The following is a 26,613-nucleotide window of genomic DNA, read 5'->3' on the forward strand; positions in this document are numbered from 1 at the left end:
GGGTTGGGGTCCAGGAGGCGGCGGGCTAAGAGATTGGAGGTTCTGGAGCTCCTCTTTAATCTATTTAATCTGATGCAGGATTAAAATCTTCCCCCTCTTCCCCCCCTTCCCTCCAGATTAAGCTGTGTGAGCATCTAGGCTGGTCTCCCCTTCCCTTCTGATGGGATTGGCTGTGGGGGGCTGAGATCTGGGGGTCATGGTGGTTCCAAAGTGAAGGTGAAACACCTGATGGTCCCATCCAGAGGCCCCTTGCTGCATGTTGCAGGGGTGGGGGGCTGTCCTGATACTGCTCTGGTGCAGCGACAGAGACAGGGACCCACTGGCCCCTGCATCTCGGAGACACGCGCCGCTGCGGAGGCCCGTCTCTGTATTCTGTGGGTGTGAGGAACAAGGGAGCAGAGTAACTGCAGAGTAGCGGGGGGGAGGGGGGCGCATGTCAGCCACCTGTGTCGGGCTGTCCTTGGGCCGCCAGAACTGGCACTCCATGTTAACCTTGGACATTCAGGCAGATGGGAAAGCCCAGGTGTGTAGACTGGCTTGGGTGCACGTGTGTTTGCTGCCCGCCACCCTTCCCCACCTGGTGCTGAGTGGCGTCATCTGGAAACTGGCCAGAGCTGCCCTGGAGGTCTTCCCCTTGGTCCCCCTGCTTTAGGAGCCCACCTCCCTTCTCTGCCAGTGATGCTCTCCTCTCCACACCCCCTACCCCGGGACACCTGCAGCACCTGCGGACACCTTCACACCTTCTGAAGGGCCCTGATGTGGTGGGAGGGTCCTGTCTCGAGCCTTCCCTCCTAGGCCTTCAGGGCCAGCCAGTTCTGCTAGAGATCCTAACTTGGATCCCTCCTGCCGGTCTCTTCCTAATCTCCAGTAACAGACTCCCAGTGGGCCCTCCCTTTTTCTGGAACTGCGGAGGAATTTTGAATGGAGCACTTGGGCTGTGGGTGGCCCAGCTTTCCTGCGGTAGCCTTAGTCCCGTCAGCTGTAGGCACCTGTGTTTACTTTTCTGTCCTCTCCCTCCCTCGCTCTGCTGGAGGAGCAGAGGGCTCGGCCTAACTGGGAGGCAGGACCCAGGTGGGGCAGTGGAGGCTGGGGGAGGGGCACAGCTGGGAGCACCTGGGTCCTGGACAGTGAAACTAGCCCAGGAAGAAAAGGATATGCTGAACTCGCCCAGCGAGTCCGTGGCAGGGCCAGAGCCTAGCTCTGTGTCTAGTCACCCCTCCCCCACCTTGGTTTAGTTCCGCAAACCCCAGTCCTGCCCTTCACAAGTGGTGGCTTGGGGAAGTCATGAGTTCACAGGTAGCTCTTGCTCAGGGCGACTCCCCCCCCCCCCCCCCCACCCAGGAACCTTCCAGCTTTGGTGAGCACACAGTAGGAGGGCAGCTCACGTCCACCTCTAGGGCCTGTCGGCCAGGCCAGCCAGGGTTGAACATGCCTGGAAGGAGGCGCTCCACCACTTACCTGAGGACAGTCTGTGACGCGGGGATCTGCAGGTGGTCATGGTCGTGGTGAGATGTCCGTCACCCAGGGCTGCAAATGGCCAGACCTCAGCTCCTGCTCAGAGAAGCCGCTAACCAAACCTTGAGGTATCTGGAGCCCACGTGGACCCGCAGCCATTTCCCATTCCAGCACATTCCCACAGACCAGTGACTCAGGGCTGCCGCTCCTCTAGCTGGTTTGCTGGGGACCTTTGGCATGACCCAGGGGGACGTGAGAGATTCGAGTTCTAGTCTTGACCCAGCTTCAGTGCCTGGTGGGACTTTCATTTATCCAACACACGTTTGTTAACACCAGGTTCTGTTTGAAGGAGTTTCGGATAAATCTGTGGACAAAAGAGACCAGAAACCCCTCACATCATAGAGAAGTAGAGAGAGGACAAGAAACCAGTGTGATAAATAAATGAATTATGAAATGAGCTAAGTGCTAAGTGCCTTGTATCACAGCACTGTTTCCTCTTCTGGGAATTGAGGGGACACGACCTGCCTGATCCTGGAGGTCCCTGTGGGTTTCCCTCTGAGGGCTGCCCTGGGTCCTGTTACTTCCAAGCCAGTCCTCTTTCTGGGGCATAGGCTCCTGGTCTGCCCTGTGTCTGGGGTCGGGAGGGTTTGGTTCAGGATGCTGGGCCCTGGGGACACGGGGTACAAATTTAGACGCCATGACTTACTGGCCCCGTGCCTTGGCCACATTGTTTAACTTGTCTGAACCTCAGTTCTCCCTTCTGTCAAAGCAGGAAAATAGGGCATTTGTGGGGATTTGATGAACTGAGACACTGGGCAAACATCAACCATTGTTAGAGCGTTACCTGTCACTTGAGGGCCTCAAGCTGATTTTCTGACGTCAAGCCAGTGTCTCACCTACCTTCCAGTTAAGTAAGACCACGTTAGCCCTTCACAACACCACTCTGGATTGTGTGCATTTTCTCTCTTACCACCTCCTCCAGGAAGCTCCCCACTTCCCCCCAACCCCGGATATGCATGTCCCATTCTCCTTTACTACTTTTTTTTTTTTAAAGTTTTTATTTTATTATTTATTTTTTAAAAGGTGTTATTTATTTATTTGACAGAGAGATCACAAGCAGGCAGAGAGGCAGGCAGAGAGAGGGGAAAGCAGGCTCCCCACTGAGCAGAGAGCCCGATGTGGATGGGGCTCGATCCCAGGACCCTGAGATCATGACCTGAGCTGAAGGCAGAGGCTTAACCCACTGAGCCACCCAGGCGCCCCTAAGTTTTTATTTTAATCACCCAGTGCTCATCACAAGGGCACTCTTTGGTCCCCATCACGTTTTTCACCATCTCCCAACCACCTGCCCCCTGGTTAGCCATCAGTTTGTTCTCTGGAGTTAAGAGTCTGTTTCTTGGTTTGTCTCTCTCTTTTTTCCCTTTGCTCAGTCTGTTTCATTTCCTTTCTCCTTTACTTCTGTCTCCACATCCCTCCTGCCCTTCCTCTGCTTGGTTGGTCTCCATCTCTGCCTTTAGCTGGACGCTTTCTTCTGGCCGCCGGCTGGTGGGGCTGTCCTGGGCAGCCCAGGCCTTTCAACCCCACTGGATGCTAGATTCTAAGACATGGATTCTCTCCAAACAAGGGCGATCTGAAACCCTCAGACACTGTCCCCAGGGCCTTCCGTTGGCTCAGGACAGCTCTCCATGGCCAGCCAGTCCCTCAGGCCTGATACGTCTTCCTGGTTCGGCCCCGGCCAAGTCGAGACATGCTTGCCTCCCCTCAGCCAAGGCTGGTACACATTGTGGTCCTGCTGCTGGGCAGGGCAGGGGCTTCCCATGGATAAGAGGAAGTTTCTAGGGGAGTCAGGCCTGTGAGAAGCCCAGAGGTTCCTACCCCTTCCCCAGAGTGACCTTCACTCTTTCTTTCTATTCCTCAGACACTACCCCAAGCAGTCCTTCACCATGGTGGCTGACACCCCGGAAAACCTCCGCCTCAAGCAACAGAGTGAGCTCCAGAGTCAGGTGAGGGGGCGGGGCAGGCCCTGTGGCCTGGTGGGGAGAGCGGGGTGTTGTAACCCCTGGGTTTGGCAAGGGCTCCTTCCTCCTCCCCACTGTGGTTACTCAGCAGGGCCGAGGTGCTGAAATCCTGGCATTTGCCATGTCTCCCTGCCCCCACCCCTGCTCCTGGTTACTTCATATTTCCTGACCTTATCAAAGGAGTGGAGGAAGTGGGTTCGAGAGGTATGGGTGTCTGATTCTCTCTGCTCCAGAAATTTCTTGTGGGGCCTCTGAAGCCCGCCTCCTCCAAGAAGCTGTTCCCTTCTCCCTCCTCTCCACTCATGTCCCCCCTCAAAGGAGGAGACTCACCTCTGCAGGCTCATGCCATCGGAGGTCCGCCCTCCCTTTATGGCCATGTCTCCAAAGCCCCTGAGGGCAGGCTGCAAAGGGGGCCTCCCTCTGGGGGGCTGTCCTACTTTTGTCTCCTTGGGCCTGATTTTTGGAGCCCGTGCTTTGTGGGGAGTGGGGTACATGCCGCTGTGTTGGGGAGGAGATGGGCTCTTGTCCAGGCAAGACTCTGAATTTAGGGGACAGTGAGGAATAAGCAAAGAATCCGGAGTCCTGGGCCCTGAACAGGACATTCTATCTGGAGGTCTGGGAGGGCTTCTGGGACCAGCCTGGCCTGGACTTTGGGGGAATGGGGCTTCTACAAAGACCCCTTGAGGGACTTAGCCAAGTGGGCAGGGTGCCCAGGGCCAGGAAAATGTTGTAGGCAGAGGATCCCCCTGAGGCCATGGGGGAATCTCTCCTGATCCCCCTGGAGTGGGCTTCCTGCTGTCTGGCGTTTACAGGACCTCTCTAGGTCCTTGTGTCCCAGGAGGTCCTGTGAAAGAGAGCCAGCCCTGTGTTCCTGAGGGCATGTGTCCTCTGGCAGCTGGGAGGAAGGTGCTGTTTCTCCCGTGGTACAGATGAGAAAACAGCCCAGAGACATGAGAGGACTTGCTAAGATCATACAAGGTCGCGGCAGGGGTGGGAAGACTGTTGACTGCTCCTGTCTTGAGTGCCGAATGCCGTGGGCATCTGAGTGCCCTTGGTTCTCACGAGCCTGAGCCCTTGGCAGGATCACCCCCACTCCAAGAAAGAAGGAAGGGATCCTACGGACTTTAAAGGCCGGTTTGTCGAATCCTGAGACTTGGGTTCTTTCCAGTGTTCCACCCAGCTCCCTCAGGAGAACTTATCTCTACCTTGATAATAAACACGTTAGTTCCTGGTACTGCTGAGAATTATAGCTTAGCACAGTGCTTATAGTTACTTCTTGCCTCATTCATCCTTGACCGCACTCTGGGAGCCATCAGATGGGGGAATGCAGGCTTTGCCTGTTGACACACACAGTGGATGAAGTTTCAGGATCCGGACTCTGGTTTTTCCACTCCCAAGTACAGTGATCTTGACCATGTACAGTCCCGGTGAGGTGTGAGGCGTAAGCCTCGTGCGTGTCCCACAGCAGCCGGGAGCAAGGAGGGAGGCTGGTTTTTCCCTAGGCGGCAGCTAGCAGCTGCCAGCCCGGATGCTGACCCTGCCGGGCGTGAAACCCACAGTTGGCGGGGAGCTGGTATGGACACCCGACCTCTGCCCGTGGAGGAGGGCACGGGCGGTCCAGCTGGCAGGGAGAGGGGCTGAGGCAGCCCTGGGGCCTGGACTGGGTCTGTACGGGGAAGATTTTGGCCAGACTCTAGCTGGCTGCTGACGACCACCCGGGACTCCCCCATCCTGGAGAGGGGCCCCCCTATCCTGGAGAGGGGCCCCCTGGGGCCAGAGGTGGAGGGGGCATTGGGGAGTGTGCAGGCCACAGCATCTAGGGTGACCTGTACTCACTCCACAGCTTGAGAGGGGCAGTCAGAACCCCAAGTGGTGGGGGCCCCAATAGGGGAACCCGGAAGAAGAGATGTGGGAGGGGCTGTCAGGTGTTTGGAAAGGTGTAGCTCCCAGAGGTGTGTGAGAGTGTGTGCACACACTAAGGCAGAGGGAAGGACAGACACACACACACACACCCCTACTCTCAAGAGGAGAAATTCAAACCCTGTTAATTCCCTTAGCTTTTGTCAGTCCCACAAAGGCACGGCTGTAGCCCTTTCTGGCCCTGGAACCAGATCCCTGAGGGGCGGGGTATGTAGGAGGAAGCAGCCGGAGCTCAGGCTCCCCCGTGCTCCTCAGGCCCCCTCTGCCCCACCTCCGCTCCCTGCTCCCCCGGGGCCTGGCCTGCTGCTTGGTTCCTGGGCCTCCAGGCCCCTGTCTCTGGTTGGCAGTTCTGGGCAGTGCCCAGGAATCTGCATTTTGACTGCCCTGGTGATTCTCATGAGCCTTTTGGACTTACTTTGTGAGACTTAGAGCCGGACTTGAGAGGGGCAGGCAGGAAGCTGGGTGGAACTGCCTGGGGCTCACCTTGCTTCTGCTCTGAGCGGAGGGGTGGGGGCCCCAGGGAGTCAGGGCTCTGCACTGAGGACATGGCTCTAACCTGCGTTGGCCTCTAACCTGCATTGGGCTCCTGGGCCTGGAAGCTGGGGTAGGCAGAGAGGATAGAGGCCGGGGCCCTATCTTCTTTGCAAGTGTGGGTCTGTGGTCTGAGCCTGGCTGCTTTCCTCTCCTAGCTTTTTTCAAAACTCCCTGGTAAAATGGGGACAGCGAACCCCAGTTGCCTAGCGGTTGGGGGCTGGGCTGATGCGCTGAGGTTTGGAAGGGCTGAGTGGGCCTGTCCGGGGGTGGTGACAGGTTCTGGTTCCTGTGGCTCCTGTGGGGGCAGGGCTGGCTAGAGCAGCTTGTGGCTGGCGGGAAGGGAAGTGGGAGCCTCCTCTGCCTACCGTGCCCCACCCCACCAGGGTGTCACTTGGGCTCTTTCCAGGGCCCCTTCCTGACCTGCATGCGTGTGTCCTAGCCCTCCTCAGTCTCTAGAAGCTGCCAGTGCTGGTTCAACTTTATTTGTTTTCCTGTGTCTAGATCGGTTCCCAAAGTGGTACTTTGGGTGTCTGGGACACCTGGAGCCTCCCCTGCGGGGGAGGTAACCACAGAACTGACCAGAAATGACCCTGTGGGTGGTCCTGCCCAGGCCTGGCTGAGGCAGGGAAGTGGAGGCTGGGGCCCCAGCTGCACCCCCTCCCCAAGGCAGCTCTCCCTCCCCCAGCTTCCAGCTAAGTAGAGGCAACATCCATGTGGCCCCCAGAACCCAGGCAGAAATTCAGGGAGGATAAATCTCTCTTTCTTGCCCCCATCGTCCCACCCTGTGGCGCTGTACAGTCCCAGGCATTGGACAGTGTGGTCTGTCCCAGCACCGCAGGAAGCATAGTTGGTGTTATTCTGACCTGAGCCTGCTAAAGGTCAGATCCTGGGTCTGCCACCCTAGCTGTGTGACCTTGGGGAAACTGTTTTACCTTCCCGAGCCTCAGTGCCTTCATCTGTAAAATGGGGGTTATCTTTCTCCAAAAGTTGTTGTGAGGATATAGCAGATGTTATGAAGGACATACAACATCATTAGGATATAGAGGATATTAGTGTAGGGTAAGCATTTAGAGCAGTTCCTGGCTAGAGTCAGGACTCAATCAATGTTCACTCTAACTATTTTCTTAGAAAGGGGAGGAAATGGAGCCTGGGCTCAGTGAAGCTGGGGAGTAGACACTGACCTTTTGATGCTTGCTTCCAACACTGACCTCCTTCATTTGCTCTCCTCCCCATCTGTGTCTTAATTTTCAAGCTAGTTTCTTTTCTGTTAGAAGGAGGTAAGTTACATACACAGTATGTGGGCCTGGCACATAGTAGACACACAGTAAGCACTGTATTTTCTTTTTTTCCCAAAAAAGAAATGGCACTATATCCCCCCTCCCCAAATTTTCTGGTTTTGTTTGGTTTTATACTGGTTTATTTAGGAGAAAAAATTTTTTGTTAAAGTCATGATCTTTGCTCTTATGTTGGGTCAGGAAAACAGTGACTTTCTAAATTGTGCTGTCTGTTTGATATTTTGTGTCTATTCAAGTCACCCATCATTCACGCCACAAACACATACTCGTACCTACTTTGCTGGGATAAATAATGAACAAGATAGACCCAGGGAGTTATTAATAAACACGTGTAGAGAAAGTAGAGCCTCCAGGGCCCTGTTTGGTGGGTGGGAGGAGCCTCGGCCTCAGACCTGGCCCTGCGTGGGGAATTTCCAGAATGGGCGGCCCAGGCAGCTCCCAGACATGGAGTCATCTGTCCCCAGAGCAGAGTTGCCCCCTGTCCCTACCCACAACTGGGTTGAATGACCTTAGGCAGGTTTCCTCCCTGAGAGACCAACCCCCACAACATCCTGCTGAGCCATCCCAGGTGAAGGCAGACACTCCTGCTTGGGTGACCAGAGAACCCTGAGGGAGGGGCTCTGGGCAGGGTCCTCCCCCACACCCCCTGGCTGTCTGCCTTTCACTTCTGCCACCCACTCCAGCCCCAAAAGGCCTCACAGAGAATCTTCCTCACCTTGATCTTCATAGTTAAGATCTGCAGGTACTTAAAAATGATCACAAACTCCAGAGCTGGGTAGGTTTTTAGAGATCAGCCGGCCAGTCCCTACCCCCAGCACCCCCCCCCCGCCCCGCTCAGTCCAGAGAGGGGGACTGGCTTGCCTAGGGACACACAACCCTGAGAGGCTGACCTCCCTTCAGCCCTTCTGCATCCCGGTTCCACCCCAGCCCCGCCCTATCTGGTGGCCTGTGCCAGGAGTGAAGCACATTCTCCTTCCCCAGCAGGGAGGGAGAGGCAGTTCCTGAGCCTGGGAACTAGCTGACATCATTGTAGTGTCGCCATGGCAATTATTCCCCTGGATTAGGGACCTGACCCTTTCAGGGCCAGGAAGTGGAGGAGGGAGTGGGGGTCTGGCACGTGGTCAGCACTTGAATGTTGACAAAGCACTTCCACACTTGCCCTCAGCAGCAGATGTGGAGCCCGGTCTTGCTCCAGGATGCTCCAGGATGCATTGGCTGTGTTCAAGTCACTGTTTGTAGTTGGTGCCACTGACTGGAATGGGTGGTGCTATCCCCATTTTACAGATTGCAAATGGAGGCTCGAAAGGTGAAGTCATTTGCCCAAGATCGCCTGGCAAGTAGGAGACTGAGCACCCGTTAGGACCAACTCCCTCTGGCTGTTTGCCAATGCTTGGCGTGGGAAGCCTCCTCCCCATATTTTAACTGATTCCCATGACAGCTCTTTTATGGATGGGGAAACCGAGGCCAGAGGCCTTGGATTTGGGGCTTCCGCATCAGGAGCTGTGTTTTTCTGACTCCAGTGCTGCCTTCTCCCTGATGCTCCTTTCCCAAAGGGTCTCCCTGCCCTCAGCACTAAAGGTCACCATGCTGTTCCAGGGCTTTCTGGAAGAGTTGATGCTGGGGGCAGTTCTGGGCCCTTGGGGGTGGGTCAGTCCATGTATTACTGTGTTAACTTGCAGTCTGATGGGAACTGGCACATCCAGGCCTTGGTTTTCAGTCTGGATCAGAATGAAGGGGCTTGTTTAAAATAAATAAATAAACAAGGGCGCTTCTGAGACCTTGTAGGATTGAGAACCCCTTGGGTGGGTAAGCTGGGCTCCAGAGGATGAACAAGGACCTCTGACCCCTGGGCGGTGTGCAGAGGAACTGGCGGGTGTGGCCGGATGAATCCAAGAATGTTGTCGTGGGTTGGGTCAGGGTGCAGCTCAGCGGTGTGGCCAGGTGACTCCTGACTCCACGCCTGTGAGCTGCCTGGGCATCCCATCCTGGAAACTCCCAAGGCCCCAGGCCTCGTGTCCTGGGCTGACCTGCTTCTAGGACAGTGCGCACACGCGCGCGCGCACACACACACACAAACACACACACACCCGGAGGCAATCCAGGCAGCTGGTGGGGCTGGAACAGCTGGTGGCTCAGGAGTGGACGGTGAAGTCTCTGGAAACCAAGGAACTGTTCTGTGTCCCATGAGCGTTTCTAGCCTCCATTCCGTTCTTTAAAACCCCCTGGGGAGAATGAGATATTCTTCATATTTCAATTCCATTAGCGTTCGGGAAGTCCTTTCTTAGGTCTGACTCGAGTCCCTCAGGTACTTGAGTTTCCGTGAATTTCTCAGGAGAGGAAGGCAGTGCTGGAGGGTAGGGTTCTTTCCCGGAGCTTGGAACCCTGTTCCGAAGTCCTGTGTCTGCCCCCACCGATGTCATCTCCTCGTGCGGCATTGACCTTAGAAGCAGGCCTGGCAGGCTCCAGGAAGCCGCCGGGCCCGTCAAAGGCTCATTGATGGAGTCCTTCCGAGTGGCTGTCTCTCCGCCCTCCTTTCTGGGTGCCGGCTTTGTCACTTGGCACAGCCTTCGCTCAGCTGGGCGCTTCAAGACTTCTCTGGGTTCTTGGTGGGTCGGGCCACATCCTGGCTAGGGTGAGGAGGGCTGGGGCAGCCTTTGGAGCTCTGGAAAGTACCTTCTTCCTATAGCTTTCACACAGGATAGGTCAGCGGGGAAGGGTTGGGAGTCAGGCAGCCGAGAGTTTGCACCCTGGTGATTCTGGACTTGATTTCCGAGCTGTATGACCTTGGCAGGGGGCTTTGCCTCTCTCTGGCTTAGTTTCTTCATCTGCAAAACGGAGCTAGCAGACTGACTTGAGGTAATTCATGTAAAGCACTTGGCACTCGGAAGGCACTGAATACATTTCCGTGGGTTATTGTTAGTAGTCGAACACTTTTTGGCTAAGGCTCCTGCTTTGATTTCGGGGTGCGGGGACGGTGGACGTCACTACAGGGAATTTCTGGTCAGGGTCTCCATCCTGGCTGGTTGTTCCGTCGGAGGTGGCCGTGGGCTGGGGCCCTCTGCCACCCGTGTCTTGACGCTAATCCCTCTCCACAACTTGGTCCTCCAGGTGCGCTACAAGGAGGAGTTCGAGAAGAACAAGGGCAAAGGGTTCAGCGTGGTGGCGGACACACCCGAACTCCAGAGAATCAAGAAGACCCAGGACCAGATCAGTAACGTACGCTCCCTTGCCTGCTGTGGGACCCCCACTACCCCACTTCCCCGGGCCCGCCTGGGTGACAGCTGTCAAGAAGAAGGAAGGGTCTAGGCTTCCCACTTGCCTTTTTTCTGTGCACCCCCATATTCCCCCGTTCCACCCTGGGCCTACATGGCACTTCTACTGGAAAAGCACTCAGCTTTTGTACAGGGACGGCCCGTGTGCTAAAGCTCTCCCCACCCTCTCTAATAAAGTGCCCCCCCCGACCACGGCTGTGGTGGGCGTCAGGGTCCAGACGGACTGTTTGTCAGAGCACGAAGGTCATAACTGGGTGGCTAGGTGGGGAGGGGCCGGCCCCCCTTTCGTCTGTCTCTGGGTGCTGATACTGCAGTATTTCCGCCCTCCCTCGGCCTCCACCCCCACCTCGGCTTGCTCTTCCTTCCTGTGTAAAAACCCCAGCTGGCTTTGCTGGCCGGCCCCGTCCCCCTGGGCTAGGGATGGTCGGCATGTCGAGGTGGCGGCGCTGGGTATAAAGCGTGGGTGGTTGATCTCGGGGCCGTGGCACCTGTGGCCGGGGAATAGGCATTGGTTTCCTGCCTTGCAGAGCCACAGACCTGCCGCCTGTGTATCTGAGTTTGCAGTGAAACTGCGGGGGGCGGGGGCGGGAGGGGGTTGGGGCACATGCTATGAACCTGGGCTGCGAGCCCCGTGGCCCCGTGGCCCAGGGTCCTAGGGCACAGAATGGCAGTGTGGGCCCGGCCCGCGGGGGGGGGGGGGGGGGGGGGGGGGCAGTCCTACAAATGAAGGCCTGGGCAAACGGTTGTCTTTATGTCTAGAACAGAAAGGAGTCGGCAGGTTACCCAAGGTCACTTGGGGTGGAGGGTCTGGGATTCAGGCAGGCCCCCTGTGGCACCCCCCCCCCCGCCTCCAGAGCCCTCCCCCAGCCTCCTTGGTGGCACTGTGCTTAGAGTGACTCTGCAGTGGCTCGTGTGGGTTCCAGGGCAAGGGCTTAGGGCCAGGAGAACCAGTCAGGCCCAAGTCAGTGGCTTTTAGACTTTGCAACCTACGATACGACATACATTTCACATGGTGACCCACCAAACAGGCCTGCTTATTTATTTAGAGAGAAAACCGAATCAGAGCTTTCCTCGAAGAGTCCTTGGAGAGGATTTAGATATCTATATTCTGTTCTATTTTATCTTATAAAGATGCTTGCTGCAGACTTAACTAAATGGGTAACTAAGTGGGTTTTGCAACAAGGCCGTTGACCTATGGTTTGAAATTTGTGGCTTAAGGAAATGGAGAGCTTCCCTTGGGCTAGGAGAGCTCAAATTCACCCCCCCCACCCAGACACACATACTTTCTCTCTCACTCTCTCTCTAAGTAAAACCTGTTTCAGTTGCTTTATAAGCCAGGGCCTAGCCTCGTACCCTAGAGCTTCCCCACGGATGTTGCCCAGACTCTCTGAAGGGTAAAGAGGGTTAAAGAAGGTCTGTGTCTTGCAGCTCTCCACACGACAAGTGGGAGGGAGGGGGAAAGCCTTGGGCAGTGGGGAAAACGTGGAATGGCTCGCAAAGCTGGAGTCTTGACTCTCCAGGCCTCTATGGTGTTTCCATTGCAAGGACACGTGCTCTCATCTACAACCCCAGTTCCCCAGCACATTTACTCATTGCTTCCAGCCTGTGGCTTTTAGAGGCAGAAGACAAGCGAGCCCAGTCATCCCTGCCTCCCTTTCTGGAAGGCTTCCAGAATATTCCATACCCAGTTATTGGAGGTGTTAACATCTGAGGAGCTCTGGTAACTGAACTCACTATGGCCAAGACATCTACACCTAAGGCGATAACCATCTTATCATTAACCACAGGGCTGCCATTAGCTGATTGTCCTCTGCTCCGAGGTGGGGGAAGTGGCTTGAACCTGACGGGGTTCTGCTTTTTGCAGCTTTAGCTGGGATGTCTGAGGTGTGACCACAAAGCTGGAGGGCTCTCAGTTTTAGTGAACGCAGTTAGTCTGTCAGATGTGGCCTCAGTAAACGACTGTACTAAAATCACATGGGAGAGGTTTTTTTGGTCTTGTTTTGTTTTAAAGAACTTACTTATTTATTTATTTGAAAGATTTTATTTATTTATTTGAGAAACAGAGATCACGAGTAGGCAGAGCAGCAGGCGGGGTGGGGGGGGAGCAGGCTCCCTGCTGAGTAGAGAGCTCAATGCGGGGCTCGATCCCAGGACCCTGAGATCATGACCCGAACCGAAGGCAGAGGCTTTAACCCACTGAGCCACCCAGGCGCCCCTATTTATTTATTTGAGAAAGAGAGTGCATGCACAGGGGAAGAGGAGCAGAGAGAGAGAATCTGTGGCAGAGTCCCGGACTGAGCACAGAGCCCGATGTGGGGCTCGATCTCATAATCTTGAGATCATGACCTGAGCCCAGACCAACAGTCGGGCACTTAACCAGCTAACCCACCCAGATGTCCCGATGTGAGAAGGTTTATTGACAGTGCAGGCCCACAGGCCGGCTCCTCATAGGCTGCTGACTCCGCATCTCTGGGAGCCCGACCCAGGAACCAGCATTTTATTTTTTTTAATTATTATTATTTTTTTTAAAGATTTTATTTATTTATTCGACAGACAGAGATCACAAGCAGGCAGAGAGGCAGGCAGAGAGAGAGAGAGAGGAGGAAGCAGGCTCCCCGCCGAGCAGAGAGCCCGATGTGGGACTCGATCCCAGGACTCTGGGATCACGACCCGAGCTGAAGGCAGAGGCTTTAACCCGCTGAGCCACCCAGGCGCCCCTTATTATTATTTTTTTAAGATTTATTTATTTGAGAGAGAGCACAGGGAGAGGGGCAGAGGGAGAAGGAGAGAATCCCAAGCAGACTCCTGGCTGAGTGGGGAGCCCGACATGGCTCCATCCCATGACTCTGAGATCATGACCTGAGCCGCAGTCAAGGAACCAGCATTTTAAGCACATTCGCTGCGTTCGGAGGATGCTCAGTGAAGTTTGAGAGCTGTTACTTAAAAAGCTTGAAAACTTTCTCGGGGTGCCTGGGTAGCTCAGTCATTGAGCGACTGCCTTCGGCTCAGGTCATGATCCCAGAGTCCTGGGATCGAGCCCCACATCAGGCTCCCTGCTCCACGGGAAGCCTGCTTCTCCCTCTCCCTCTCCCCCTGTTTATGTTCCCTCTCTCGCTGTGTCTCTCTGTCAAATAAATAAATAAAATCTTAAAAAAAAATGCTTTCTCAAGCCTTAAGTCAGGGATTGCCAGGCCCGGCCATATCCCCGAACTCTCAGGGAGCTCGAAGCCATGGTGAGAGCCACTGTGAGGTTGTCCCAACCTCCAGAAGAGTTGGGGGCAAAGATAGTGTTTAGAGAGAGCCACACCTTTTGCTTAGTATCCAAAATAGTGTCCTCTGTGTGGCTGGTCACTCGATTCCCAGGTTAGCACCCAGTGACCCCCAGCTGCTCCCGGAGAGGTCAGACCATCTTATGAAGGGATGAGATTGCATCCCCAGAGGAATAATGGTTAAAGGCCTTGGATGTGTGCAGTCTGTCATCCGTCAGATCAGTGTGGTCAGTACAGTTACCATCTCTGTAAAGGCAGACCTGTCCACTTTCCTCACTGTGGCTCAGGAAGAGGCAGGGGATAAAGCTTGGTTGAAAAGTTAGGCCATTGTCTGGTACTGAGAATGTGTGAAAACTTTTAAGGGGGGTCCAGTAAGTTGTACTTCTGGGGGAACTGTGTCTTAGTTAAAGGCATGGGAAGGGTTGGGATGTCAGGGCTGTGTGCTCTGGGATGCAGCGTATCCTTCTGGAAGGACCTTTGGTCCCAAGCACCAGTGGCTCTAATGCACTGGGAAATTTTCATGGCTGAGCCCCTGCTAAACAGTGGGGAAGTTCTGGTTTTGTTTACCTCTGTATCTTCTTATATATTGATTTTCTAGATATAACCCTGTGTCTTTTCTGTGAAACGTTAACACCCAGTAACACCGAGGGAACACCTGTGCTCACTGTGCAAGTCAAGAAACATTCCTGAAACCCCGCCCCCGCCCACCGCCACAACCCGAACTCCTCTTAGAATAGAGTTTTGTGGTGTTTTTTTTTTTTTTCTTTTAAGATTTTATTTATTTGACAGAGAGAGATCACAAGTAGGCAGAGAGGCAGAGAGAAAGGGGGAAACAGGCTCCCCACCCACAGGTCCCAGGACCCTGAGGTCATGACCTGAGCCAAAGGCAGAGGTTTAACCCACAGAGCCACCCAGGCGCCCCAGCATAGAGTTTTTAAAGTGCTAAAAACCTAGCTCTCATACAGTGAGCACCTCTCCTATATTTCACTTAATTAATTATGCTGGAGGTTAGGACAGGCAGATGTGCTGCCTAATCAGTGAAAGAAAGTGCTGGATACAATGAGACCGGAACTGGTTGGTACCCTGCGATTATCTGCAGAACTCGGTAGTGTTCTACAGGACCATAAAACCATAAACTTTGGGAATATCTTTGACACAGGCATAAATGCTTTGCGTTTATATCAGTGAAAAATAATGAGCAGGGGGCCTGGGTGGCTCAGTGGGTTAAAGCCTCTGCCTTCGGCTCGGGTTATGATCCCAGGGTCCTGGGATCAAGCCCCACATCGGGCTCTCTGCTCAGCGGGGAGCCTGTTTCCCTTCCTCTCTCTCTGCCTGCCTCTCTGCCTGCTTGTGATCTCTGTCAAATAAATAAAATCTTAAAAAAAAAAGAAAAATAATGAGCAGCCCATATTCTGGTTAAGTTGGCTTCAGTCTTTAGGGGCTGGGCCTAGTCAGTAGTTAAGTAGTAACATCAAACAGAAATTCCATGCCCAGGGTCAGATGACCTGGACACAGGCTCGTGGAACAACCGGTGTATAATTTTTGAGAGTGTGTGCTGTGATTTATTTTTTCTAGTTAAAATTTTATTTTATTCTTAAGATTTTATTTATTTGACAGAGAGAGCACAAGCAGGGGGAGCGGCAGGCAGAAAGGAGAGGGAGAAGCAGACTCCTTGCAGAGCAGGGAGCCCGATGTAGGGCTCGATCCCCAGGACCCTGGGATCATGACCCAAGCTAAAGTCAGACACTCAGCTTAACAGACCGAACCACCCAGGCGCCCCTCTTTTTTCGAATTTTAATATGTTACTGTGTATTACTAAATGCTGTAGTTTTGTTTTTCCTGATTCTGAACATATACTAGGTATTCTTTTTGTGTCTTTCTTCTTTTGGTCAACACTGGGTTTAAAGATTCATGGATGTACTTGCATGTAGCTACACGCCATTCTTTTTCGTTGCTGTATAATATTCCATTTAATGCTTAATACATTTTATTGATACTGGTGTTGGATTTGAGATTGCTTCCACATGCTCTGGATGTCTGCATACATATTTCTTGGGGTTCCTGTGGAGTGGAATTGCTGCTGGGTCTTAGAGTTTATGATCCTTCACCTTGCCAGATAATGCTGATCTAATTTTGAAGTGGGTACTGATTTCCCCTCCAGCCAGCAGTGATGAGTTCCCATTGCTCTGCCTCCTCACCTTGACTTGCTCACTTTAGCCATTTTGATTGTGTGTAGTGGAATCTTACTGTGGTTTTAACCTGCAGTGATTTCTCTGATGACTAATGAAGGTGAACACAGATTCACATTTGTTTTAAAAACAAAATACTGTTAGTCTGTAGTAGGGAGCAGTATTGCATGGTAGTTGTGAAGTATGGATGCGATATGAGAGCTGGATTCTGCTAACTCCGCCCGTTACCTGGTTTCCCCATCTAGAAAACTGGGGGTGGGGAGGGGGCATGATAGTGATACACAGTCGTAGGACTGGCTGAGAAAAGGAAATGAGTAATCCATGTAAGGACACACAATTGGCCCTCAGAGAGTGGGAGACGTTAAAAAAAAAAATTATTAAAAATAATAGACTCTGGCTGGTGAGTTAATGATTCCATCCAGAGCCTGTGTTCCCTTGTGGCCAATGATGTAGAGTCATGTGAGAGTGCCGTGCGGTGTCAGACCTCCGTTTTCCACCACAATCAGGAGCAGGGGTTCAGAAAACAGAATGTGGGCTAGCAGAGAAAATGGGATTCTATATTTAGCCATGGAATGGACCCTCCACTGGTCACCCCCGAGTCCTAGCCTCTCAACCCACGTGCACTTGGATCTTCTGGGCATAGAACAGGGTGCTTGGGGGCCCATGACAGTTCCTTATTTTTTAAAAGGTTTACTTATTTGAGAGAGACATATCGAGAGAGAGAGTTGGGGGGAAGGGCAGAGGGAGAGAAGCTTTCAAGCAGATTCCATGCTGAGCGCAGAGCCCGACACAGGGCTTGATCCAATGACCCATGAGATCATGACCTGACCCAAAACCAAGAGTGGGATGCTTAACCGACTGAGCTACCCTGTTGGCTGTGACAGTTCTTAAGCTGAGGCCCTAGGTGACATCTCTGGGTTTGTGGTGACCCCCATTCAGGGCTCTTGGAAGATCCAACTCTGCCAAATGTGGAACAGGGACGAGCCAGACCCCTGGAGTCTGGAAAATGTTTCTTTCCCTTTCGGATAGGCTAACTCCCTTTAGCGTGCCTGTTGGCTTCTCATGCCATTCGGTAGGCCGGCAAAGACAGAACACAGTTTTCTCATTTGCTGGGGAAGGGAGGGAGAGGATGTGGAGAGTGGTGGCGTCTTCTCCCAGTGGGCCCAGGCAGAGGGGCTGCACCCCACTTTCCCTGCCACGCTGCCTCGTCTCCCCTCAAAGTTAGGGTGACCTTGGGGTCATCACCCCCATTCAGGTGAGAGGTACACCACTCACATTTATGCCCAAACCGAAGCCGTGAAGTGGGGTGAGGGGTGGCCTTGGGCACGTGCCCCCCCCCCACTCCGCACCTGCCCCTGGGCTCAGGCCTGTCCCCCGTGACCATGTCCCTGTGTCACCAACCTCGGCCCTTCCTGAGTAATGAAAGCTCTGTCTTGGGAAGTCATTGAAATTCTGAGCACCTGTCCGTCTTCTGTAAAGCAGGAATGAAAGTGTACCTGCCCCAGGGTGAAGGGGGGATTATCACCAGGGCCGGGGGAGATGATGACGGAAAGAGCCTTCAAGCACTCTGTATGAGTCGCCAAGCAAAGGGGAAGGTTCTTGGTATTAACACTAACAGATGGTGTGTACATCGGTGGTGGTGGGCAGGGTTCTGCTATGTTCAGGCTGCCACAACTCCATCCACCTGGGGCAGCTAGCTGGCCCTAATTTAGAAATATTTATCCTGGGTCGTGGTTTTCTAAGCACCAAGAGCGATTCTAGCAGCCGCTCATGGAACTGCATGCATGTCCATACTTGCTTTCAGCTCTAGAGTCTGGTTTGGTTGCTGGACCTGGTCTGGAGCCTCAGGACCTCCTGGGAACAGCTGGTACAGTTTACAGATCAGGAAACTGAGGCCCAGACCGGTAGGGACTCTCCCAGGGTCACATGAGTAAGCAAAAAGCTGATGACCTTCCAGGGATGAGGCGTGGGAGGGGCACCACTCTCGTGCTGAGGGACTGAGTCTGTAGGACACTGACTGGGAATAGCTCTAGGCGTTGGCTCCTGAGTACAGCAGAGGAACTGGGACGGAAGTACCCTCTCCCCCAGGGCTCTCTGTCACCCCTTCACACCCAGAGGAGGTGGCTGCCATGCAGGGAAGCTGGGCCCCCAGCATTAGGGACAGCTGTCCCCCTAGTGCAGGCCTTTGCTTCTACGCATGTGCTCTCCCTCCCCTGGTCACTGGCTCCCGGGGTCAGGTCTCGTCTCTTCCACAGAAAGTAAACACAGGAAGCTCACCCTTCTAACCCCTAGGACAAAAGTCGGAAGGGCAGTTGCCTTGTGAGCCTCAAGACTTCAGGAGGGGTGGCCTTGCTCCTTGTCGCCGCGCCCCCTCTCCAGCCAATGGACAGGAGTCACTGAGGGAGTGGGGCTCGGGGACACTCGGCTTTGGCTCTTGTCTTCAGAATGTTAGAGCAAGGCACTGGGCTTATGTCTGAAAACTTCCCTCCTGGGTGCCCTTCTGAGCAGGAGTTGAGGGAGCCTGTCAGTTTTTAGTCTGGCCAGGGCTGGCTGCTTCCCCCTAAGTAATATGGTCAGCCCATAATACACTCAGCCCATCTCACCATTTGGGGGTGAGTCCCTGCTCTGGCTCGAAGAGAAGGGGCAGAGAAAGGAGGGGCTCGTCAGGACCCAGACTCCTAGGTGAGGTGTTACCCCCGCCCTGCCCGTCCTTCCAGCTGGGCCTCCCAGCCGGGCCTCCCAGCCGGGCCTCCCAGCGAGCCACAGATGCTGTGCCCTGTTCTCCTTGGTCACACCTCTAGACCTTTAGCCCGGGTCTAGTAAACGTAAGCCCTGCCTGGCTAAGTGTCAATTCTTGCCCTCCTGGCAAAGCGAATGCCACTGAGTGGGAGAGAAGGGAGCAGAGCAAGTGGGAGAGGATGGCCAAAAGGGACTGCCCTGGGCCAGGACAGCTCCCATCAGGCCTTGGGGCCCAGAGTCACTGGTTCCTTCTGCTCCAGAGAACAGGGCAGGGTTTGCTCTCCTCCCTCATTTAACTTGTCAGTGCCTTCGTTTCCTTCTTGTTGGTTAGTCAGGGACTGTCATATATCCCCCTCCCAGGTGCTGACAGGCTAAAATGGGCCTGGGAGGTATAACCCAGCACAGTGCCTGGCACCCAGCAGGTACCAGTGAGCGGGCATTCTTGTCGTCCTGCAGCAACACCAGAGGTGGGCTCCGATGTCCTATTTTACAGAGGTGGAAACTGAGGCCCAGCAAGGTTAAGTAGCCACAGGAATCTGGTCCCGTCTGCCTGTAGCCCTTGGGGAGTCTCTCCTCTCCTGGGAGATCTTAAGTGGCCACAGGAAAGGAGCTTTGGTTGGTTTGCTGTGAGTCCTTTACCCAGCGCTCTCTGCCACTGCAGATAAAATACCACGAGGAGTTTGAGAAGAGCCGCATGGCCCCCAGCGGGGGTGAGGGCATGGAGTCTGAGCGCCGAGACACCCAAGAGCAGCAGCAGCCGCCCCACCACATCCCAGCTAGCGCCCCAGGTGAGCAAGCCAGTGCCCCTATTTAGGCAGAGGGCCTGAGACCAGGCCAGCTTTGGGATGGGGAGGAGGTTGGCAAGAATCCCTCTGTACACACACACACACACACAACCTCACACACCCTCTTACAAACCCTCAGGCCCCCTCCCAGTGGGGCAGTGAGCACCCGGGTCAGGGTCCGTGCCGGGTGCCAGCATGTTGGCAGAGGTACGGCCCCTGTTGGAGAGTGTGCAACACCAGCAGATGTACATATGCAGACAGATGAGCCTTTGAGAAGTGGGGGCTGAGTAAGGTTGTGGGGGGTGGAAACGCATGATAGGGGCTTCTTGGGGAGGGGGCTGAGGGAGGGATTGGGTTTCTGAGCCTCGTCTCTCCCATCTTGCAGTTTACCAGCAGCCCCAGCAGCAGCCGGTGGCACAATCCTATGGTGGCTACAAGGAGCCTGCTGCCCCCGTCTCCATACCATGCAGGGCCCCAGGCGGGGGCGGGGTAAGTAGCTGTGGCCAAGTGGGAGAGATCCTGGAGCCGGGAGTTGGAATGGGGGTCAGAAGTCTGGGGAAGCCAGAGGCGGATGGGCCCAGGGAAAGCCTTCGTGGTCACAGTTCTTAGATTCTCCTTAAGAAACCCAACCTGGAGGCCTGGCTTCCCCTGATCTTTGACCCCAGCTCCTTTTGCCTTCTGCAGGTGATAAGAGACCTGTGTGGTCAAGGCACCCAGCCCTGGGCTGGGATTGGGGCCCAGCGCTCCAGCTCTGGGTGTACGTTGCACAAGTCACCTCCCCTGCTCAGTTTCCTGCCTCCTGCTCCCCACTCCTCATGAGGATGACCCCCAAGCCTCACCACATCCTTTAGATCTCAGTCCTGCCTCCAAGGGGTCCTCCTAAACCCCCCAATGTCAGATGGGTCTCCCCTGACACATCTGTCACTCCCCACCACTGGTTCTCTTCAGAGCACTTTTGGCAACTCAGAATGTTCTGTTTGTTAACTTGTGTCTGCCTCCCCTGCTGGGTTTGCTGCTCAGTGCGGGCCGGGCCGCGTCCTCTTGGTTCAGCGGCTCTGAACCGGGCGCAGAGCCGGCGCTCAGCGATGCTGCCAGGTCAGTGATGAGCAAAATAGGAACTGGGGCAGGACCAGGCTTACTGTCCTTAAAGTTGAAGTCCCTGGTCTGTAAGTCCTGCCGCCTGTCCCACTGAGGGGGCTGCTGGGCCCCCCCAGCCTGAGCTCCTGGCTGCGTTCAGCTCCTCTGTGCTCGGTTCCTGGGAGGAAGAAGTAGGAGACACTATACTTAGAGAAGTGAAATAGCCTGAGATACCCGTCCTCCTGGAGCCTCATGCCCTGGACACAAGGGGGTAAACAAGGGAGTGTCCATGCCACGGGGCTGCTGGGCAGGACTGAGAAGTCATCTGTAGGATAAGATTCCAGATAGACCAGCCAGTCCTTCTAATACTCGCTAAACCTGTTTTGGACAAGAGGGATTTGGCACTGAATAAAAGACCACCTTCCTGCTGTCTTGGAGCTTGTATTTCAGTCAGGGAGACAAATAAGGAGGCAATAAATAAGTAGGTATATAATATAAGGTTGGATAGCGGCACATGCTAGGAAGAAAAAGCAGGATGTTGGGAGGGAGAGCCCCAGAGTCCTCAGTAAGATGAGAGAGTGAGTGGTTCAGGGAGAGCGGCAACTGCAAAGGCCCTGGGGCCAGCAGGAAGGCCAAGGCGATTAGAGGGGAAAAAGGTAGGAGATAAGGTCAGATCATGCAGGGACTTGTAGGCCACAGGAAGACCTTTGTGATTGGTGAGCTATGCAGAGTGACGGTTTTGATTTCTGTTTTTAAAGGCTCACGGGTGGCTCCTGAGAAGTGGCAGCAGCATGTTGAGGGCGGAAGCAGGGAGACTAGGGAGGAGGCTGTCGCAGGACTCAGGCGGAGCTGGCAGGACTCAGGCGGAGCTGGCGGCAATTCAGCCCAAGAGATAGAGGCAGAGTTGGTGATAAGAGACCAAGGTCACTTTGTGGGGCGGGGTGTAACCTCTTACCCTACACACAGCCTTCGAGGTTGATGGAGTTATTTTCTGCAGCTTGAGAGAAAGTTTGCAATTTGGTGCTGGCTGGCTGGGTGCATAGAATATAGGACTCCAGATCTCGGGGTCTACGTTAGGTGTAGAGATTGCTTAAAAATAAAATCTTTAAAAAAAGAAAAATCTGGTGCTGAAGGAGGTGGAACACCACTGAAGGACTTAAAGCCGGAGAGTCACATGATCAGGTCTGCAGTTTGGAAAGTTCCCCCTGAGATCCCAGTGGATGAACAGATCAGAGGCCTGGGCTGTATAGGGTTAGAAAGAAGGGCCGGGCCCCAGGCTGACCGCATCCCCACTCTTGCAGAAGCGGTACCGCGCTGTGTATGACTACAGCGCCGCGGACGAGGACGAGGTCTCCTTCCAGGACGGGGACACCATCGTCAACGTGCAGCAGATCGACGATGGCTGGATGTACGGGACCGTGGAGCGCACTGGCGACACGGGGATGCTGCCGGCTAACTACGTGGAGGCCATCTGAGCCCCGGCCCCGCCCCGCCCCCCGCCCGTCTTCAGTGCATTCCACCGCATCATCTGTCCTGGGCTGACCTGCCCACCCTTCAGTGTCTGTTTTTTTAAATCCGCGACAGCTTGTTTATTCCCACCCTCCTCCAGCTTCTGCCAACTGAAGCCTTGTTCTGCCACTTTCGCGGGCTCTTCTCTGGCAGGTTTTTCCCTTGACCAACTTCTTGGTTTTCTCTCTGGACGGAACAGGTGTGGACCTCTCTGGGGGAGGTTGAGGCCTGGGGAGCTGGTCTGGAATTGCAGACCCATTGGCTCCCAGGCCTCTGCCTTCTCTCTTTTCTGCCCTCCCCCTCTCCACCCAGAACTTCCTGCCCTCCTCCTACACCCCAACTTTCCAGGACTCCCAGGGGAGGGGCTCCGTACATTCCAAGATGGGACCCCACCACCCTTGTCCCTGGGATGGGCTTTGCCTCTGCTTCTCAAAGACAGGGCTGCCAGCCCTCTGAGGGGGCCCCTCACCACCCTCTCCCACTCTCAAGGACCACAGAGGAGGGGAGCGTTCCCGCTTCGGGGTTCATTCATCCCTCCCTGCATGTGTTCCTTCTCACACTGTGATTTTGCTCTCCTGCCCACGCACGGGGCGTGGGCGAGGAGCTCCCTAGGAAGCATGGCTTGGGTCAAGTGCTCGCCTTTCTTACTTTTAGGGACAGCTGCAGGAAGGAGGGGAACAGGGTGTTCTCTCCCACAGCCCTTTTTCTTCCTCCTCCCCTCAGTCCCCAGGCACCCTGGCTGGCTCCTGCACCGAGAGCCAGCCCCCCTGAGCTCTGGGTTAGGTGGGTCCTACCCCCTCCTCCCCATGGGAAGATGTCTCAGGCCTCCCCGCAGCCGCCCCTCCTCGGCCCAAAGCCAAGTGGACTGGAACTGTGCAAAGCCACAGAACCTTCGAGCCTCTCCAGGACTCTGCCTGTGGGGGAAGGAGCATTTCTGTATCTGTGGCAGTCAGGGTCCAGGCCTGTGGGAGTCTCTGGGAGGACCCCAGCGGGGGAGAAGTCCCTGGTGGCTTCTTTGGCATGAAAATTCCTCCTTTCCTTCAGTTGCCAAACGGCAGAAGCCCACCCGCCCCCTTTCCAGTGTGCTGGGCAGAGGTCAGGGAGGGGGGTAGTTGTGGAATTGGCCGGGCTGATGTGGGGGCCAGCAGCTTGCTGGGGTGAGGGTGGGGGCAGGCTCCATGGCTCTAGGCCTCTTCCTCCCCCCCCCTTTCTGTCACCCCTACCAGGGGTGCCTTGCTACCCCCCCTGCCCTCCCCCTTACTAACCTCAGGCCCCCTTGAAGCAGAAGGAGAAGGTCCCAGGGCTTCAAAACTGGAAGCACAGACCCCGGGATGAGGAAGGGAAAGATGGTGCTATTTCCAAGTCCCTTCTCTCGCTCGTTGGCGGCTGTGATGACCCTTGCTTGGCTTCATTCATCTCTTCTGGGCTCGCTCTACCTACCCTGGGTCTCCCCCTCCTGTCTTCCCCTCAGGCTCCACAGTTGACATCTTTGCCTCCTTGTTCCTTCAGGGGAGGGGGGACCCTACAGGCAAATTTCAGCCGTCAGGTCCTCAGTGCGTGGGGGTTGATGTTGGAATATCTTCCCCAAATCAGAAGAATGAAGAAACGACCATTGTGGGTGGGGAGAGCCCTGCCTTATCCGTTTCTCTCTATCTCTGGCCCCGGCAGAGGTGAAGGCAGGTGGAGGGTCTGTGTTGGACGATCTGGGGGATGAGGGAGCCATCCGTTACCTTTCCTCTTGATCTCAAAGCACAACTTGGATTTGGGGACCAAGGTCAGAGACGCGTCCTGTCGTTGGAGGACCTGTGCGGGGAGAGAGGGGAGGAAAGCCTAGAGGAGCAAGAAGGAGCCTGTTCTCCCTTCGCTTCGTTTTCCTTCCACAAGGCAGGCCAGCCACTGGAATCTTGCTGCCGGCCCCCCTGCTCCCCCCGCCCTAAAAATAGGGGACCTTGTCTTATACACCCCCAGAGAGAAGGACTGTCATACTGGTGCTGAGGGACCCAGGGGCTGCTAAGGCATCCTTGCTCCTTTCCAGAACCATCCATCCCTACAAGAGCACAGAGCCGGTGGCTGGGTCGAGTCCCTGGCCTTTTCGTACAGTTTCCAAAGGTCTTTGGCCAACCTAATCCCAGGAAAGAAGATGCATCAAAGCTGGAATGTGACTATAACTGTAGTGGACCAATAAGAAAATGCAAGAAGTCCACTGGTGAGAAAAGTGAATTCTGTCATACTGCTTCCTATTTTCTTCCTCATGTCCCTCCAGGGAAAACGACTTTATTGCTTCATTTCTGCCTTTATCCTCTCACATATGCACTTTTGGGCCTTTTTTTTTTTTTTTTAATAGCTGGAAAAAAAAAAAAATACCACCCCACAAGCCTGTATTTAAAAAGAAACAAATGACCATGTGAAATTTGCCTCTGTCCAAACATTTCATCCGTGTGTGTGTGTGTGTGTGTATGTGTGTGTATGTGTGTGAAGCCGTCCGTTCATCTTTTTATATGGGGTGGTTGTCTTTTCTTGGTCTGTTCTGGTCCCCTCCCTTGTGGGCTTGTGCTTGGGATCAACTCTTTCTGGCCTGTTAACGACTCTCAATATTTGACTTGGACCACAAGTGAATCTTTCTCCTGGTGACTCAAATAATAAAAGTATAATTTTTACCTGTGGACTTGGTTTTCTCTCTGGCTCTGAAGTGTTGCTGTGTGTGCGTGCATGTGTGCATGTGCACGCGTGCCAAGTGTTCAGGGCCTTAGCCTGGCACCCTCCTGACAGCCCTGATGCCCTTCAGGGAGAGGATGACTGGTTTGAAAGCTGTCGGCCTGGAGCCGCAGTCGGTTCTGCGATGGGGACTTGGCACTTGCTTCTTGTGCAGAATTTTCCAGCCAGTCTGCTCCTGGCCGCATCTCTCTGCCCAGCTTGGTGACACTCCCGAAACATCTCTGAGCTGTTATTTCCCTCTTCCTGTCTGACCTCCTGAGTTACGCACCTGTCTCTGCACGAGCCAGTGCCCTCCTGGGGCAGGGGATGGATCTAATTCCTCTAAAGCCCCAGGGTCTGTCCTGGGCCAGGCCCATTGTTGCTCAACAAATCTGTGTGTGCCCTAACGCAGCAGCTCGGCCCTGCAGCACTGTGCCCTCTGCTGCTGCCTGGCATCTGGAAAGAGCTTGGTGCTGTGAGGATGGAAATGATGGAGGGACCATCTGGGCGGGATAAGACGGGATGAAGCCATCTTAACCAGCACAAAGCAGTATTCATCAGCGGAGTACCAACCATCCTATCCATCTCACAGATGGGGTTCTGAAGCCCAGGGGGGCTGTGATTCGGCATAAGTTGTCCAGCACGTGGCTGGGCCCGAGGTCTCAGGACCTGCAGCCTCACTCCATTCTGCCTTGCCACAGTGGGCCTTGCGCCCCTGCCCTTCGCACCTCACACCTTTGTACCATTCTGTCCTTTGCTCCAGGTGCCCTGGGTCTGACCCCCCATCAGACGAAGGCCCAGTGGCCTCCCTTCTGTGGCGTTGAGAAGGGGACCGTGGTAGAGAAGGAAGCCATCCTGCTACCTTGTGGAGAGGGGCATTTCTCACTGCGGGCTCCGCAGGAGGGTGCTCTGGCTTTGGGAGAGCCATGGCGGAGTTGGAAGGGACCCTTCTTGAGCCTTGGTCACAGGGAGAAGGACAGAAGTGGGTCTGCAGGGCTGGAGGGGTGTAGGGAGCGTTGGAGGGGAGGTGGGCTAGTTAAATACCAGATGGACACCCACTCCCTCTCCAAAGGAGCAGGCCGAGTAATATTCTCCCAGCAGAGGGGCATGAGTTGGCAAATCTGGATTCCTGTTGGCCTGCCCCCTCTTGTCTGCGGAGCTGCAGTCCTCCCTTCCAGGAGGCTTCATTCACCAGAGCCATCGGAGGGGGCAGTCTGCCTGGAAGGGGCGACCCCACTCCCTGCTCACAGAAAGCTCTGGACTCTACCTTCTGGGCACGGGCCGGTGAGAGCAGTTTCTAGATCCCCTTCCAGAAGGGGCCTCAGTTCCCTTGGCAGAGCCTGTGGAAAGGGGTCCCTAATGCCCTCATTCCCCTGACCCCACCCCGGGGGCCTTCAAAACAACTCTTTAGGGTGGAACTGAGGACACCAGGCCTCAGAGATAACACGGGGAGTGTTTTTAATTTACTAGGGAATAATTAAGATATAAAAGACAAAAACAACACAAGACAGAACTGAGTACCCACCATCCAGTTTAAAAAAAATAAAACATTCGTTCCACTCTCCCCTCAGAAGGCATCACTTGATTTGCCTACCTAGACTCTCTTCCCGCACAGGGACCTGCCTGGGAGTCGACCCCCGCGCTCTTTGGGTAGACCACTGCTCCGAGCTCTCGGAAAAGGACACAGACGAGAACAAGAACGCGGGTCAGGACCATGAAGAGAGACGGAGTATCTGGAGGAGAGACTCCGGGGCTCCCACTGTGCACGGAGGGATTTGAGCAGTGTCGGGAGGGCCGAGGGGCATTTCGGATACCAAGGGTGGGCCAGTGCGGGAAGGGGGCGGAGGCGAGAGAGGA

At 54.8% G+C, this 26,613-nt stretch overlaps 1 protein-coding gene across 1 annotated transcript in view; it reads left to right on the plus strand.

The window, feature by feature from the left end:
* The window catches only part of LOC111151315 (LIM and SH3 protein 1), a 38,157-nt gene extending 13,432 nt beyond the window's left edge, over positions 1–24,725 (plus strand). The window contains exons 3-7 of the mRNA XM_022509223.1: positions 3,374–3,458; positions 10,331–10,438; positions 19,353–19,479; positions 19,862–19,965; positions 21,855–24,725. Coding sequence (XP_022364931.1) covers positions 3,374–3,458; positions 10,331–10,438; positions 19,353–19,479; positions 19,862–19,965; positions 21,855–22,028 — 598 coding nt within the window. The 3' untranslated portion in view covers positions 22,029–24,725. The remainder of the gene's footprint in view (positions 1–3,373; positions 3,459–10,330; positions 10,439–19,352; positions 19,480–19,861; positions 19,966–21,854) is intronic.
* The last annotated feature ends 1,888 nt before the right edge of the window (positions 24,726–26,613 follow it).

The sequence above is a fragment of the Enhydra lutris genome, unplaced genomic scaffold (assembly GCF_002288905.1).
Source record: "Enhydra lutris kenyoni isolate GAN:26980312 unplaced genomic scaffold, ASM228890v2 scaffoldscaffold26, whole genome shotgun sequence".
Taxonomy (NCBI): Eukaryota; Metazoa; Chordata; class Mammalia; order Carnivora; family Mustelidae; genus Enhydra; species Enhydra lutris.